Raw genomic sequence first — 17,697 nt, 5'->3', positions numbered from 1 at the left:
ATATATAAGCCCACTTTGTGGAATAATTGGGAAAGAAATTTTTTTTTTTTTTTTCCTTTTGAAGTCCCAAAAGCCTTGGGAGAAGCATTTTGTTTTCTCTCTGTCACCCAATCAAAAATCAACCCAATAACCCACTTATATTTTGGATTTTAATTATGTAATATATAAATTTTAATTATGTTTGTATATGTGATATATAATTAAATTAATTTTATTCATAATTTTATAATATAGATTTATATTTTTATTTATTGAGTAAAAAAATTATGAAAAAATATTATTCAAAATTTACAAATTTGAATACTATTTTATTTAATTTTTTTTCTTTATTTGTTTATGTATTTATTTATTTTATAAAATTAAGAAAAATTAGAGTAATATGAAGATGTGTTCTTTAAATTGTCAAAGAAAAATCAACTTTGAAATAAAATTTGACCTAAAAATTAAAGAAAAAAATTATTAAGAACATGAAAATTTATATATAAAAATAAATAAATAAATAAAAACAAAAATAAAAGACATAACAAATATTATAAGCAACTCCCTCTCTTCCTCCTCCTCCTTTTTCACTCATCCTTCTCCTTCAACCAATCTAACACAGAACACACTTTTCTTCTTCTTCTTCTTCTTCTTCTTCATCCTTTCTTTCTTTCTCTGCTGTAATTGATTACTGTAGTGATTGGTGTTGAAGGAAACTGGTAGTTCTGTGTTAATGGAAGCCACAACGAGGTCATCGCCATTGCAGGAGACCTATAAAAACATCCCACCATCATCATCTTCCACAACCTCCCCAACCAGTTGCAGCACCATTAATGGCTGTCAAATCCATAACCCACCTCTTTCACCACTACCCATCACCAGATCTGACTCTTCAAACCCTTACCCCACTACCTTCGTTCAAGCCGACACCTCAACTTTCAAACAAGTCGTTCAAATGCTCACCGGCTCCACAGACACCGCCAAACAAGCTTCGTCTCCACAAGATCCGCCATTGATGAACACCACCACCACCACCATTAATAACAACACCAAGTCCTTTGTAATTCCACCTATCAAGACTACGACGCCTAAGAAACAAAGCAGCAGCTTCAAATTGTACGAGAGAAGACATAATTATAATCTCAAGAACAGTCTCATCATCAACACCTTCATGACTGCTTCTTCTTCTTCTTCGTCTTCTCCTGCTGTGAATTTTAGTAGTAGTGGTGTTAATCATGGGTTCTCGCCGAGGAAGCCGGAGATCTTATCCCCGAGCTTGCTTGACTTCCCTAAGCTCGTGCTGAGTCCTGTTACGCCGTTGAATGAAGACCCATTTAACAAGTCGTCGCCGTCGACGGTCGGAAATTCGTCGGAGGAAGAGAGAGCGATTGCAGAGAAAGGATTTTACTTACACCCATCACCCATTTCTACGCCTAGAGACTCGGAGCCACAGCTCTTGACGCTTTTCCCATTGACTTCGCCGCGAGTTTCGGGTTCTTCCTCTTAAAAAGGAAACAACTCCATAGAGATGGAGTTGCAGAGTAGGGTTTGATTTGAGTTGAATGAAGAAGAAGAAGAAGAAGATGATGATCGTTATTGTTAATGGGGTAGGTAAATAGATGTTCAATTTGCTTCAATTGTACAATTTGATTTTCTTCTTAAGCATTATCTGGTATAAAGCTCTTTTCTTTATCTTCTTTCTCTTCTAATTTTCATTTTTCTTTTTTCAACCATGAAAATTCTGAATCAAGATGAACTGAATTTCTCTGGGTAAATTTTCATTCTTGTTTTCTCTGTTTCTTCCCATATTTTTCATGTCAATTACAATGCACAACATTAATATATATATATATATATGTGTCTGTATATATACACACACACACACACACACATACACAGAGAAGACAAAAAATTTCAGGTCTTTGATCCAAAAAGTTTGAATTTGGTAAGAAATTAGAACTGAATTACTTAACTAAAATAAACTCTTAAATGCATTAGGTTAATATTAAGCTAATTATGAAGGTGATTTAGAAATTAAGATAGTTTGAGTTTATTCTATGAATAAGCTTTATAATATATACATACATACATACATATATATTAAAAAAAGAAAACTAGAACTAGAATTATGTACATTGCATGGTGAAGTGATATACTCCTGTTACATTCACCTCCACCTTCACCAACCGAGAGTTGACAATTGACATGACCATTTCACTGTTTTTGCACTGAACCAAATTTTTCTGAAAAGAGAAAGACTTTTAATAATTTAAGTAGCTGTTTAATTAATTAATTATAATTAATTAGCTATGAAACATAATTAATGATAATTTGCTAAGTAAAAGAATTCAAGAAGACTTGTGATTTTTCTTCTCTGTTAACTCAAATTTTAAGTGTTAAACAACTTTGGTTCATTAATTAAGAACACAGACCCTAAATTTTCTTCTTCTTCTTCTTCTTCTTCTTCTTTCTTTCTACCCCTTTTATAATCCCTCCCCCCCCCCCCCCCCCCCAAAACTTTGTGATATATATTTATATGTGTGTGTGTGTATATATATATAGGGTATTTTCTGCATTCAATATTGAATGCAACACTTGGATACTAAAAACTTATGCTTCATATGAAAAAAGTATATGACCAATCCTACTGTACAAATAAAAAAAAAAAGTATATTTTTTTTTAAAAAAAATAAGGATATGAATGTTTTTAATTTTAAAAGTTATATAGTATATAGGCTGTGTGTAATATGAAAATGACTTCATGCATGCAAACATGACTATTTTGGTCATCTGATATGTTGACTGGAAACTAAGAGAAAAACAAGTTCAACAAGTGAAAAGAATGTTTACCAGTTAATGACAAGATCATCCACAAATTGAGAATTACCATTTTCTACCTACCATCCTTGAAATCTTACTACTTTTCTGATCTGGGTTTGATATATAAATCACTTTTTACTGTGCCATTGTTTTTATCTGTACATGGTAATTTGTGGATTTGATCGAAACGTTCGATCTACTGAGCTTTCATACGAAGAATACGTGAACGTATAGATAATAAATTAAACAAATTTGTATCGGTTTAAGGTTTTGGAAAGTTTAGTATAACGTTTTCGAGGTTGATAGGAAGAAAATTTAAAACAGAGCTGATAATACCATTACTCGAACAAGCAAAGAACCAACCGATCATTTCGGAACTTGGTTATACATGATGCAATCTGCGAGCAAGTTGGGTAAGCTTAAAGATTTTTAGGTTTATGTGGGTATGAGAGTAGGGAAAAGATGGGAAGCAACTGTGAAGGACAAAAGAAAAGAAAAGATATCAGTTTGTTGTTTGAAAAAGAAAGAGAGAAAGTCATTGTGGTTAGCCATAACTTTTGAATTTCCAGGCAATCATGCATCCATGTTTACATATACATATATATATATATATATATAATTTTCTTTGCTTTTCTTTCATTTTTCACCCTCCCTTTTGTTTGTCCTCTTGGGTCTGTGATGTATTCTCTTTTTCTTGACTTTTTTCAGTAAGGGGCATGCAGTAGAAAGCTCCAACCCACATATTTGAACAGAGAAATAAACATATAATTACTCAAATAATAAATAATTTATGTCTTTTATTTTTTTAAAAGAGAACTTGTTCAAACATAAGTGGGAGACATGAAAAGTGTTTTTTTAAAAGAAAAACAAAAGTGAAGAGTTAGTGGGAACTCTGAGATATGATGATGATTGAAAATGAAGCAGAGAAAAAAGATTATGACATCTATATATATATATACATACATATAAACAGATATATCTTTCTTTTTCTTTTTCAATATACAAAAATGTTAAAGGCTTTTTCTTTTTCCTTTTGAAATGTCTCAAATTTTGTGTGATGGCAGGAGTGGACCTGCGGACACAGTAGTTGGAGAAGAAGACAAGAAAAAACACCAAAGAAAAGAGTTTCTTTTTGTACCAACTTGGATACCTTTTTACTACCACTTCTGGTTTACTTGCTAAGCAAGTGTAGTTTTCCTTTGTTCTCTCTCTCTCTCTCTCTCAGATTTTATTCACCATTTCTTCTCTGAATCTATTCACAACCATTACTTTCACTTTCTTTACAAGCTTCTTTTTCTTCCTTTCTTATTTGTCATTTACTAACAATATCACAAAGTCTTAACACTGAAATCTGGGTAGGCATTTATTTTCTGTTACAAATATCCGCTATCCCGCTTTCCGTTATCACTGGAAAGAAAACATTAAAACGATAAAAAAAAAAAAAGATTCATGATATAATTTATGAGTCTAGCGATAATGAAATGAGATATCCGAGAAAATTCCTCTCAAGTATCTTGTGCGATCATCATCATGGTAGAATTAAGCATAATAGAGGCTATAGCTTGGTCTCTGTCTTGAATCTTGATTGATTTGAATATCAGCACAAAAATTTTCTTCAATGAAATCCTCTCTGCCTGATGCTAGAATCCCTAGCAGGTTTGAAGTTATCCGACAAAGAATCAAAGGTGTGGCAGACCCTTTTTTTTTGGTAAAATAACAATACTTTTAACTAAATAGACCCAACCTACAAAAGTGGGGAATTTGGCTAATGGAAATCTCCAATTATTGTAACTTTTACCAAGAAGGATGATCTGTAAACCAATTGGCCTTTGGTTTATAGACTCAAATTCCAGGGTTTTTTGTTTTAATTTTTTTTAAGGAACAATGTAAGTGAGGGTTTGAGAACTAAAAAAGATGCCCCCTTATTTCAGAAACAACTGGTGTTGCGTATTATGTTTGATCTGATAGAGCACAACCTATATCAAAATATATTGTATAATAGAGAAACAGAAACACACAGACACCTCAGATTTCCGAGAAAGAATTGATTGTCTTGAAGCCATGATTCTCCGGAAGGGGACCATTTCCAGGCCGAATGGAGATTACAACGTCCAAACCTACAAGGTTGAGAGTTTAAGTATTAGTTTTAACTGTATGATCATACACAAAGAAAGGTGTAAAGGTAAGAATACAGAGCGAACGATAGCAGCAGACAACAATTTTCCCATATGGCTGTTAAATGTGTAGCACATGGAAAATGAATAGATCCATCATAAAGTCTAGAAGATTGTCCATGACTTGCTAAAGTTACAGTTTTAGAGTAACAAGACAGAGGCATCTAGTTTACATCAAGGATAGATTGATGGTTTGCATGACAGGAACTATTGGAACAACATTTTGCTAGTTGACAAAGTAAATGCTGAAAGCAGCTCAATACCTGCAGCTTTGGCAGCTACAGCTTCTTGGAAAACATCTGTTACAAATAAAATCTCGGATGGCTTATCAACTCCCAAAGACTCGAAGATTTCAATGTAACTTTTCGTTTCTCTTTTGTTCCTGCAAGCAATAAACATAGAATGTTCTTATTTACCATAAAATTGTTGGTGAGACACTATTTTTAGGAGAGCCTCATTGGAAGTTGTAGAACTTACCCAACTGCAGTGTCAAAAAATCCTGACAAATATTTTCGTAAATTCCCATATTTTGTATTTCCAAAGATAAGTCTTTGAGCTAACCTGCTACCACTAGAATATATGTAGACCTACAAGATATATGAATCTTTAGTAACATCAACAAGGAACTTTGCAAGGTCACAAAGCGAAATATCCAATAAACAGGAATATTTTACATCTGAACAAAAACTTTTTATAATCTATTACATAGAAGATGAAGGTCAAAGATAATTAAATTCCTAGATTAAGCACCAACAAGTCCTCTTTGACAGTATCAAGACCATTCTTATCCAGAGGATTAAGCTCTAATTAAGAAAATTAATCACTGTGCATAATTATCCTTCATTAACTTGAGAGCGAATAACAGATGAGAGAACTATCTTGTTGGTTAGCTACTCCTGTTGTTTAGACAGTTTTCAGGAAAAAAAAAGCCTCCCTTCCACAGTCAATAACTAGCTAAATCGTTTTAGACCTTACGCTTGAATATAACTCCATATTTTCATAACTTAAACGAGCTCACATAGGAGAAGAGAAGCCAACAAGTGCGACATAAAATAAAATGCTTATGTTTCTGTGTAAGGGAGAAAAGAGATGATTGATGCAATTCTCCCGCTAATGAACTAATAATCCACAAAGCTCAAATTCATTTGAAATAGGTCCAATGTTACATATAAATTTCAACAGCTACCTTATCAAGATACTAAGGATTTACAAGTTTTAGAGAACAAGGCAGTGTTCCCATTAAATCCTTCTCTAAAGACTACTCAAGCAGTGAAGATAATTATCCAAAGACCTTTTTTAAAAAAATAAGTATAGTATGTATAATTGATTCACAAGCACCAATGGGGATGTCAATCCATATACAAAGCAATTACATATAAATAAGGATATCAACAAGATCACCAAAATCCTTCATTGAATAAAGAGGTTCACCCAAAACCACAAAATCCAGGATCTAGAACCATATATTCTTAAACCCATCAATATCTTTATCTACCCCCCCTCAAAAGCTCTCCTGTTTCTCTCTTTCTACATAACATAAAAAATAGCAAGGGGGATGAGATCCACATGTTTTTCCCACCACTGATACCCTTCTAGACCCAAATCTCATCCCTTACCGACCCAACCATCAGCTAACTGATCCCCAGCCACCTGTAAGTTATACTCCATAACTTGTATGCAAAAAGAACACTAAAGTAGGACATGATTACAAGTCTCCGCATCTGTTTTACATAGAAAATAGGACATGGTTATTCACCATGAACTTTCCCCATCTCATCAATTTGTCTATTGTTAGTATACACCCCCTTCCAGCCTCCAACGTGAAGAAAGCAACTCTTGAGGGAGTTTGGATATTATCCAAAGACCTCGCTGTACTTCGTCATTTTTATTTAAATTGGTCCTTAACAATTTAACTTAAACATGAAAATTTTGTATTTTCAACTTTTATCAAATTGATACTTAATTTTTAAAGTAAGAAAAATAAATCTACAATATTTACCAACTCAAATGCTGAAATACCCTCATATAATTCCCTTCAAACTCAAAATCACACCCGACCCACTGCACGCACATGTTTACCTGGTTCCCATCTGCTGCAAACAAATCTAAAACTAACTTTCTCCAAACACACAGCACTCTAGCAACACATGTTACTTCAATTTTGAGGCTACAGGAGCGTATAACTCCTCACTGTCTGGATTATCTAAATAATTGTTCCTCCATATTCACTTCTACTTCTACATCTGTCACAGGCTGGCCACCCGAAGAACTATCTAAATTGTTACCTTTTTTATTCCTTTTTTTATCATGCCTAATAATAACTTCAAACAAATCACCCTCACTACTTCAGTTGCTTCCTCTCCCTCTCCATCGTCACCATACCCATCACCATCTCCAGTTTAGGCATTGTTAAATTATTAGTTCATCTAAACCTGTGTCATTATAAAGGTTACACATTTCAATGACATCTTTGTCCCATTCTATCCCAACAAAACCACTTAGGACATTGTAAAGGCTACACATATAGAGGTTTTGATAATGTATATAGGTCTCCATCAACATACCATAAAATGTTTCAACATTCCACTATTTCAAAGTAACACAATAAATGAATCTGAAAATAATAATCAGGTTAACCAAAAAAGCCATCAACATATGAGTTGAGGGAAAAGCCATCAAGTATAGGACCATCCAAATTCAGTTCAGTTAGATGCAAAATAGAAGATTCACCACTAATTAATTTTTAGAATTCAGCAATATAATATGCAGTGCATTAAAAGAATGAGCTTGTCAACAATTACCTGTTATTTCATTTAAAGAATAAGCTCCTGTGAGTCCTATGCTGTCTCATTAACAATTACCAGTGAATTTTCTTCAAAAGAATAAATACGGTATTTCATTATATGGAACACAACTTTGGTTCTCTTTAGTTACATGACTACATAATCACGATTCAAAATCTATGACGTTGAAAACAATTGCATATAAGTAAACTTAACTCTCACAAACAAATAGAAAACTGATAACCTTTCAAAAAAATTGAAAGGGCGTAGCATTTTTACAAAAAATCTACAACTACCCAAGCACTAGTAATTAGTACCAGAGATAGTACAATCTAAGGTCCAAATGAACTTTTCTACTCAGGACAATTAGTGAGTTAGTGATGGGAAATTTCCTTTAAAAAGAATAAGCACAGGGTAATGCCCATTAAAGGAACAGTGAAATGAAATAACAGCCTCTTCAAACATTTGCAAATTAAAATACAGCCAGTTTTATTAATTGGAAAAATTAATATACATATCAACAAGAATATTTTTATGAATCATCCAGATATTCTACATAGCATGTCAGTACCAAAAGCACAAGAAAGAATTCCACGCATATTATCTGTCATTCTGAATTAATTGCAGAAAGCACAAAAGAGAGAGACAGAACGAGAAATTAGAATAAAATCAGGGAAAAATAAGCAAAGAAGTTGGAGAAGTAAAGTCATAAATGACCTTTATTCCTGAAGAATGCCATTTCTCAAGAGCTCCAGGCACATCCTCAAAAACTACTCCTTCCAATTCATTATTTTCAAATCCAGTTCGCCATATATGACCCTGCATAAATTAATATTAGGTCATATTCCAGTTAGGCTCTATATGGAAGAGTTATGCTCCTAATTTAAATTTCTCTCACCTGCAATTGTTTTAAGGCAGTGATCTTCCGATCGGCTTTTATCATCTCTTCTACATTAGTAACCAAAGCTGCAACTACCTCCTCTTTGCTTGCATCATCAGAGGGAATGGGCACAGCGCCATCAATACCTTTCTCCAGATCATCTTCAACCTGCAACAACAACCTCGTTAACAACTACACAAAGGTTAACAATAGTAAAATGCAAAAAATTATCCGTTCTCTTGAAATTTTCAATGTCCAATTAGAAATTGATTCATTCCTCTGCAGCACAAAAGGATGCAAATCACACACTTAAGCATTAGAACTGAATTCAGATGTTGGTCCAAGTGCTGAAATCGTCTTTTCCTTTTGCCTCCTAAAAGCTAAATATTCATGATGACAAAGATTTCTTTTTAGACCAAAAGTCTAAATTCACCTTGAACTTCTTGTGATTAAACATTTAACCCCCCCAAGATCATTTTCTGTTTAATCAAATGCTGGACATTCTCATCTTGTGCAATTAAATCTTTCTGTCAATGAAAATGTGACTAACATTGAACGTTGTTAATTTTTACTTACGTGGTTCTTAACATGATCTTTTGCATATGTGGCACTGCATGCATGCCACATGTATAGGAACTTTTTATTTTTCTTCATTATTTGAAAAAAAAAAAATTAAGTTATTAAATAAAGTAAACATTGAAAAAAATATTTTTCAAAACAAAGCTAGAGGGTACAGGGATTGCTTATTGGTGCTTATAAACTGCTTTAAGCACCCCTACTTCAATATCCATAGTTAGTAACATAAAAGGCAAGGTACTAATTAGATTCTTAAAAATAGATGAAAAAAGGATATATTTTAGTTTGACCCCATTCAGTTTGAGATTTTTCAAATTAAAACCTCGTAGTTTTTTTTTTTTTGACAACTCACTACCTTGTGGTCCAAACATCAAACTCAGTACTTCATAACCATAAAAGAGTTGAAGAGAATTTAAAAACATATTTATTAGAGGGGCTGGTTAATTAGTTTGACAAAACTGAACCACGAGGCAATGAGTTGAAAAAAAAAACATAAGATTTTGAAATTGAAGAACCTTAAACCACAAAGGGTCAAACTGAAATTTGCTCAAAAAATAAGCACTCGAATCCTAACTTTTTAGGTTTTTATTTTTAACATAACTCAATTATTCTTTTGATATCTTCTTAAAATTAACAATATATATTTATTTCAAAAAAAAAATTAACAATGTATACATGGAACAACAAAAGTAGCAAAATATTTGTGGTAAACATATATTTTTAAATAATTTTTAAATAAATTAACAAATTAGTCCCCAAAGTTTGACAATTGTAACAGTTTGGTCTCAAATATTTTTCATTACAATTTGATCTTCGAAGTCTTATACATGTTTCAAAAGTCTAGTTTCCATCCATTTTCTAATAGAAAAAACTAAAATAGTTAGGACATATTTGGATACCTTAAAAAGCAGTTCATTTTAAATTTTAAAATAGTCTAAAAAATTAAAAAAGGCTCATGTTTATATAAAATGAGTTGCTTTTTAATTTTTTTTTTTTTAAATTTGTTTAATCACTTTAAAATTTAAGATGAACTGTTTTTTAAAGTTTCCAAACATGGTCTAAATACTTTATTTTTTTTATTTGACTGAGTTTCTGAAATGTTGTCACTACTGCAGCCAAAAAAAAATTATGGGGCCAGAACCTCCTTTCTGCAAACTTGATATATATGCTTTCTTTTTCTCTCAAAAGAAAAAAAGGAGCGGCAGTAAATCACTAAAGCAACTAGGCACTAGATTCCCCTCATCTATCACTTCAAACATTAACAGCATACAGGTAACAAAAGGAAAGAGATGATATTTCAATTTCCAAAATAGCTTCCTCAATGAAAGGCAATCCTGCATTTGAGTTCCCTAACAAAGAATCTACGTGATGATAACACAGTAGCAAAAAACAATGATTTTAAGTTGACGCTGGTAACAAAGATGTAAATATGCCACAAGTAGCTTCTTCAAATTAAAACACATAACAAGAATCTTACTTGAGATCGCAGCAATTTAATATCATCTTGAGTTTCGGCAGTATCATATGTTGCAAGCAAATGCTTTCCAACATTATCCCGGGCATAAGGAAATAGAACATCCATGACAAATGATATAGGAGTAGTAGTCCCTTCAATGTCAAGCACGACACAACGCTGCCATCAAAATAGCTTAAAATGAAAATATAATTTCCAGAATGCAAAACAAATTCTTTTGTTCCCAACCTATGGCCTTGAACGATATAGACTGCAGCTCAAGCCCAAATGGAAAGATTTCATGACATTATTGAAGCCCTAGAGAAGACAGAAAATGTAAAATTCTTACATGGTGGGGCTCAATTTTGTTGTTTGAGTCTTTTGTCCCTGCCTTCACACAAACATTTGTTTGACGACTATCACCCATAACTCCTTTTACCTTCTGAATAGGTCCATGGTCTGGGGTAGACCAGTCAAAACCTAGTTGATGAAGCTTGATAGCAGCATCAAAGAGATAGTGATAACATTCAGCCTGAAAACATGAGTCACCAAATTGAAAGAAAAAGGCACTAAATAAGCTCAGAAAGCTGTGAGATATTCCTCCCTCTTGTTGATGGGAACGTCACATGCATTAAGGTTGAAAAGAGAAGAAGACACAAAGCAAAAAAAGACATGCATGCATTTTAGCAAATCCCATGTGGTCAAAGAAACGGGTACACAAATTTGTTTACATCTTTGAAAAATGCCATTTTAACATATGCTGGTGGAGTGCTACATGCTAGTTATTTCATCCATACATTTTCATACAACATCTAGTCCCTGGAAAGTCAGAAAATTGCATGCTATTTATCCCCTTTTATTTTTCTCTTTTCTTCCTTTTGAGAAAATAGACAATTGCCAAGGCACCTAATATAATTAGATTAATATCCTAACTTATGATATCTGTAGGAACTAGAGAATTAGCATAACAAGTGAAACAAAATTGGAGAGAGAAAAAATCTGTTTCATTAGTCCAAAGCTTCAGTTAAACAAAGGAAATAAATTACGAAAAAAACGATTAAATTAGAAAACAGGTGAATTCTGTCAAAATTTATTCAAATCTTTTAATGGATAGCACAAACCTGAGTTTTGGCATTGATCCATGAATCCCCCCACACATAAATGCCGTGATTGCGCACAAGTACAGCTGTTGCCTTTGGGTAGGCTTCTATCTACAAAATATCAAGCAATTTCAGCTTCCAATCAGTTAAAGAAAATATCGAACATTGCAAAAAAGATAAATCAGTGGAAGAAGATATTCAACATGGAAAAAGAATTAATATCTTTTGAATGGAGATAAGAGCTACAGGAATTTCTTAATATGCATTTGGACAGTGCTCCCAAACAAACTGATAAATCACATTGACATAGCTTTTTCTCCCTTTCCCCTTCTGAGTGACAACTTAATGAAGTTTTCTAATTTTGGCCAGTGAAATGTGTTTTATTGATTTTTCGAACATGCTACCCCAAATAAAGTATGCAACATCTTGGACTAAGAGTCAAAAGAAGTTGAATAAGCATGCAAGATAAAGCTATTCAAGTAACATTACCACAATATTTGTTTAAAAAATACACTTTATCAAATATACACCATCATTTTCTTAGGTCTAAGTCAGTGATATCTTTGTTATTTCTCTCTAGGAGCATTGCCTGCATTCCATAAATCAAAAGAAAAGGCAGCACCAGTATCACTGCATGAGGCTGATTGAATGTGTGAAAAGAACATACAGCTTTAGCAAGAGATTCAGTGAGCTCGCTCTCGTAGGCTGTATTCTCTATTATTGGCACAACAAGTTCATCATAATAACCATGTCCTTGGATACCTTTTATCATCTCCATATGAGTAATCTGTTTAGTGGACCAAAAGAAAGGCTGAATTAGATAAACGAGAGAATAAGAAACCATATCCATAAGTAGATGATGACAGTAATTTATATGCAACAAAGAAACCACCATAACAACCAGTGCAAGCATGTGAACAATCCATCAGAATATGTAAGTTATCAAAGTCTATTATAACAATTCAATAATATTAAGTGGTTTTCTAAAGTCCCAAATGCAACACACAGGAAATTTTTTAAATAGCAAGCCTGAGGCTAAGCCCGAGCCAACTAATTATGGTATAAATAGATAGTTTTTTATCCTGTATATAGTACAATGGAACAGTCACGAGAAACCTGTGAGGTGTTCCTTGTCTTTCTTGTAACTTGAATTAAAGAAAGTACTCGGGTTCAAGGGGTGGTGAGCGAATTATGACAAAAGATTCACAAAGGGTTACTCATCTTACTCTATTATTCTTAAACTATAGCAATGTTTCAACTTTTTATTACAGTGGGAAACTGTTGTTTTTTATTGATATACATCAAAGGAACTGAATCACATAAATATAGCATTTTCTTGCTCCATAATTAGTTGCATGAATTCTAACCAATAAGCTATTCGTTTATGCTTCAAAACAATTGCGTGAATTCAGTTTCCCTTACAATAACAACTAAAATGAAACTCTATGAAAACTGAGAGAAAACATCATTATTAGAAAATCCATTTCCAATATCATATTGAAACCATCAATACTAGATTTCAAAGCCTAATCCAGCTAGCAATCAAATTGGCATTGTAGAAACATGAACTGGTGAAAGACCAAGGATCATGATAAACAATCACATAAAAGAAGAGTATAAACTTTTACAATTTCTTATACATGGCCAAAAAAATGATAAAAGACAAGCTTACACGAAATTCTTTTGCCTGTGGATTGATCATCGTTGCAAGACAAGATTCTATTCCATGACTGTGAATAACAGCTCCAGCATTACGCATTTCATATGCCTGGATTACTAGGTAAATAAGTGTTAATGATGACTTCAACCAAAATCAAAAGGCAGAATTAGAAACTAAGACAATATCACCCAAGTTAGGATCTAACTGGTTATAATCATGATAACAATGGAATGAGAATATGAAATGAGAAAACACATATACAGCAGCCTTGCCAACAAAGAAGGCAGAAAGCACTACTAAGATCTTGATCTCAAGAATTATGAAAAACATTAAGAAAACATAGTTTCAATGAATGATTCAATCAAGATATGCTCAAAAATTTAAGTAAATTCTCAGCCAACAACTGAAAGCTAATAAGACAAGCAATTAGACACCAAACAAATGAAAACTACAAGTTAAGAATTACGTAAGTTATTACCATAAAGCACTGGCGATCACCATAAACCTGGTCCATCAAAGATTGCATGGGAATGCTTATTATAATTAGAGAGAGTACATAACTTGGTTGAGAGATTATCTCCAGATAACTTTTATCACTAAATAAACCATCTCGACAAACCTTCAAATACAGAGACATACCTCACTCAAGATATTTTGTCAATGTTTTGAAACTACATTCAAGTTTTTTTTTTTTTGAAATAAAAGTGGATAGTTGTATTGAGAATCAACATTCAAGTTATCAATACAAATTATAAAATATGGTTCAAATAAACATATTAATTAAAAAACTGAAGTTTCAGCTTCAACCACTAACTTGGCCCCGCATCACTGAAATTTTAAGGCAATGAGGATAAGGCGGGTTTTGTCAAACCCCATCAAGACTGTCCAAAAGCAGGAAATATTTGAATGGGATTACCTTTTGATTGAAATTTCTCGGCCTTTTCCTCAATGCAGGCACTTGGCACTTGGCCTTGCTCTGATTGCAATCCAGGGATTATTAGCAATCAAACTTATCAACAGTGTACTTCTGACTGCTGAATAAATGTAGGAAAACATAATAATTTCAAGAGAAAATAACCATAAACTCCTTGATTGAACCTAGCATAACCATTTGGTTCAATAGAGTATTTTTTTTCTCTTTTTTCCTCCAAAAGTGAATCAACTCCAGAAACACAAGAAATTTTCAGTTTCCTTTCTTTTCCTTCATTTCCTCAGCAATCAGAAGGGAACAACTGCAAAAGGAGCAAATAGTATAGGCGACATAGCCACCACAACAACTAGGACTCAAATTATTGCACCCATTTTCCAGAGTATGCATATGAAATCAATCTAACGCACATAACGGTCCAAGTACCAATAGATCCCACTATCTGTTGTCATAAGCAATCTAATAGCATTACGCATTATCAACGAGACAAGACTGCTATGGAAACAATCCAAAATGCATTCCAAGCTGTTTAGAATCAAACATTACCTACAGTAAGCAATCAGGTATGGTTTATTAATTTAACAACTAATAAAGCAAGAAAACTCATACCTTCATGAAAAGAGGAGCACAGTCAGAACATTTGGGCGGCTTATGAGGGTATGGCTTTGGAGATGGTGAAGATATGATAGATCCATTTGCTGATAAGACATACATGTCCTCCGGTTCCATCCTCTCTTTTTGAACACCTATACGCATATTATGACGCAAACACACAATTGATCAATGACAAGACTGCCAACTAGAGAAACAAACCAGAAGAATAACCAGATTAGGATGGGAAATGAATAATAATGGCCAGAGAAGCAATGAGAAACAGAACAACAAACTCACACTAACAAATATATTCCTTCCTGTTCAACAAAAAGTGACCAAGTTACCAAGAAAAGATTTTAGGAAATAGCATTACAGTAAGACATACGGATTCTCTGTGGCCTAATAGATTGTCTAGCAGCCTACTTTTTGAGAAAATAACTGGAAGTATTGGACTAAGTCCAATATCAAAAGGCTTACAGCTAAATCAACATAATTCATGGCTAACTAAACAAGAAAGATAGATCAAGCAACAGATAAACATATACAGGACTCCAAGCCAGAGTAACTCAGGAACTGAAGAGCCAGGGGGATATATAAGATACACTGCAGAAAGTCGGAAACAAACACTCAGAAACTAAACATTCTAAGAATTATGTAGAGGTGCAATTTACTCAATAAATATGTAAGCAGGAGAACAGAATCCAAAAGAATATACAAAACTAAATACAAATCGCGCACAAGAACAAACACATACAAGTCATTTTGCACAACAACAGCTTGCAGAAAATCAAACTGAAAGAGACTGTCTGGAAGAGAATAATGAACAGCCCAGTATAGAAAGACGAACGGCCCAGAAGAATGAACGTGTGAGCATCAGGAACAGACCTACAAATCAAATATCAGAGAAACGGGGAAAAAAAAAAAAAACTTAATCCTAAAAATACAAGCTTGGAAATCAAACAACCAACGAAACAGCAAGACCGTACAATTGATCCCAACAAAAATAAAAGATACATAGGACCTTGGAGAGAAACCAGACATGCACAAGCAAATGAGCATAAAAAACAAGTATAATGATAAAGAAAATCGAATTAATATAACACATACCCAGTTGAGAATAAGAAGTAACAAGCAAATGAGCCTCAATAATCAATAACTCAAGAGCAAAAGGAGAAAAAGAAAAGGAAAAAAAACCAAAGAAAGAGCCCAGAAAACCATTTGCTTTCCAATACATGATAGATAAAAATCGGATGACTACCAGAAGGGGACATGAGGATGAGCTGCTGAGAGCGAGGAATGGAGTCATCCTGGACCTTGATTGTGATGCTACCACCAGTCCCGGATACCCATCCAAGAGTATAGAAATGACGGCATAGCTCCGATATCAAGGCCCTGGTATCCTTAACTGGCTTGCTATCCAGATACGCTTGTGATACTACACTATTCATCTTCACTCCGTTAAAAGCCACCGCTGCTGCCGCCGACGCCGCCATTGTTGCTACGGAAAGAAATCCCAACCTACGTATCTATAAGATTGAACTAGAAACAGAGAAATTACAGGTGAATTTTAGCCATTGTTGCGTTTGATTCTTTTGAAGTCAGCACATTTATCTCGTCGTGGGAATTCAGTTACCTGGCTGTGACTGAAGCGTGTGTTTCTATTGGACCACGAGGAGAACCTTAAAGAGTTAGATGCTTGTCTTTAGCACGTGTTATAATGTAGTCGCGTGTCAAAATGTTAGGGCTGCTTAGGTGCTAATTTAGGGTTTAGTAAGTAATTAGAGAGATAATTATTAACTGAATTTTATTGCAGTTGGCATGCTTCAGCCTTCATTGCTTTGTGGTGTCAAAATTAGTTAATGAAGTCAAAGTTCAACCCATTTTCTGAATAAATTATGACTTAATTTAATTAATGAGCATTTTTCTCCTTTGCTTTACTAATAATACGTTATTTGTTTTTTTTTTAAATAAAATTTCAAAATTTATTAAAAACGTGACAGAAGATTACAATAATAATATAAGAAAAAAAGTTTCATATATATGAAAATTATAATAATTCTTCGATTCATTAGTAATACGTTAAATGGGTTTATTACAGTTTCGTCGAATTCAACTTATCGAAATTTTAGAGTACTGAGTTAGTATAATTTTATAGTCTTCCACGATAAATCTAAATTCAAACACATCCTCGGTTTTTCTCAACAAAACTCACTATGCTTATAAAACATCTGTTTCTACAATATCCGAACTCATAAAATTTAAAATAATGTATTTTTGTGCAACCCGACAACTTAACAATTTAGTTAGTTATGAGGATTTGTAACCCTATAATTTTTTTTTTAAAAAGCTAATAATACATGTCCAGTCGAGTTTATGACAATCGTCCTATATCCACACTCGCTTTCCAATGAGAAAATAGTGGCATCCATATTGCATTTTCACAACTCAGATGGCGATGCCGTTCATTTTTAGTTGATCCTAAATTTCTCGAGCATGTCTTCAATCATACAGAAAAGGATCAGGCAAGGTGTATTGGGGTTGCTTCGGCATATATCCTCCATTGTCTGAGGAGTTTATTGTGTTTAGTTTAGAGTCGCCATAGACAGCATGCAATCTATTGCACTCTGAATTTTGAATATTTCACGATAATAAATTACTCGTTTTGTGATAGCAATATATGAATTATTATATATATATATATAACTAATTTAGATATTAATTAAATAACTTTAAAATATTTGGACTAATTA

The 17,697-nt window shown here is 33.3% G+C and overlaps 1 protein-coding gene and 1 pseudogene across 4 annotated transcripts; one reads left to right on the top strand and one right to left on the bottom strand.

Moving 5' to 3' along the window:
• The first annotated feature begins 539 nt into the window (after window positions 1-539).
• LOC110812286 (VQ motif-containing protein 4 pseudogene) lies at window positions 540-1,671 on the top strand (annotated as a pseudogene).
• Window positions 1,672-4,696: 3,025 nt separating this feature from the next.
• Window positions 4,697-16,547, bottom strand: LOC110812252 (haloacid dehalogenase-like hydrolase family protein). 4 transcript variants are annotated; one of them, XM_088218909.1, is made up of 14 exons: window positions 16,206-16,344; window positions 15,702-15,832; window positions 14,963-15,099; window positions 14,342-14,401; window positions 13,438-13,533; window positions 12,433-12,552; window positions 11,787-11,876; window positions 11,015-11,197; window positions 10,690-10,845; window positions 8,655-8,804; window positions 8,474-8,575; window positions 5,451-5,560; window positions 5,237-5,355; window positions 4,697-4,916 (listed from the first exon to the last, which is right to left on the bottom strand). In XM_088218909.1, the coding sequence occupies exons 2-14, from the start codon at window positions 15,706-15,708 to the stop codon at window positions 4,825-4,827; spliced, it is 1,422 nt and encodes a 473-aa protein (XP_088075035.1). In that variant the 5' UTR covers window positions 15,709-15,832; window positions 16,206-16,344; the 3' UTR covers window positions 4,697-4,824. The 4 variants fall into 4 exon arrangements, 3 of the variants coding, with proteins under 3 accessions (XP_088075035.1, XP_088075033.1, XP_088075034.1); XM_088218907.1 differs by lacking the exon at window positions 15,702-15,832 and having other exon boundaries at window positions 16,206-16,546; XM_088218908.1 differs by lacking the exons at window positions 14,342-14,401; window positions 15,702-15,832 and having other exon boundaries at window positions 16,206-16,545.
• Window positions 16,548-17,697: the final 1,150 nt, after the last annotated feature.

Source organism: Carica papaya, chromosome 4 (assembly GCF_054855325.1).
Source record: "Carica papaya isolate Zhongbai chromosome 4, ASM5485532v1, whole genome shotgun sequence".
Taxonomy (NCBI): Eukaryota; Viridiplantae; Streptophyta; class Magnoliopsida; order Brassicales; family Caricaceae; genus Carica; species Carica papaya.
The sequence above is the reverse complement of the archived record's forward strand: the minus strand, read 5'-3'. Positions and strand labels throughout refer to the sequence as shown.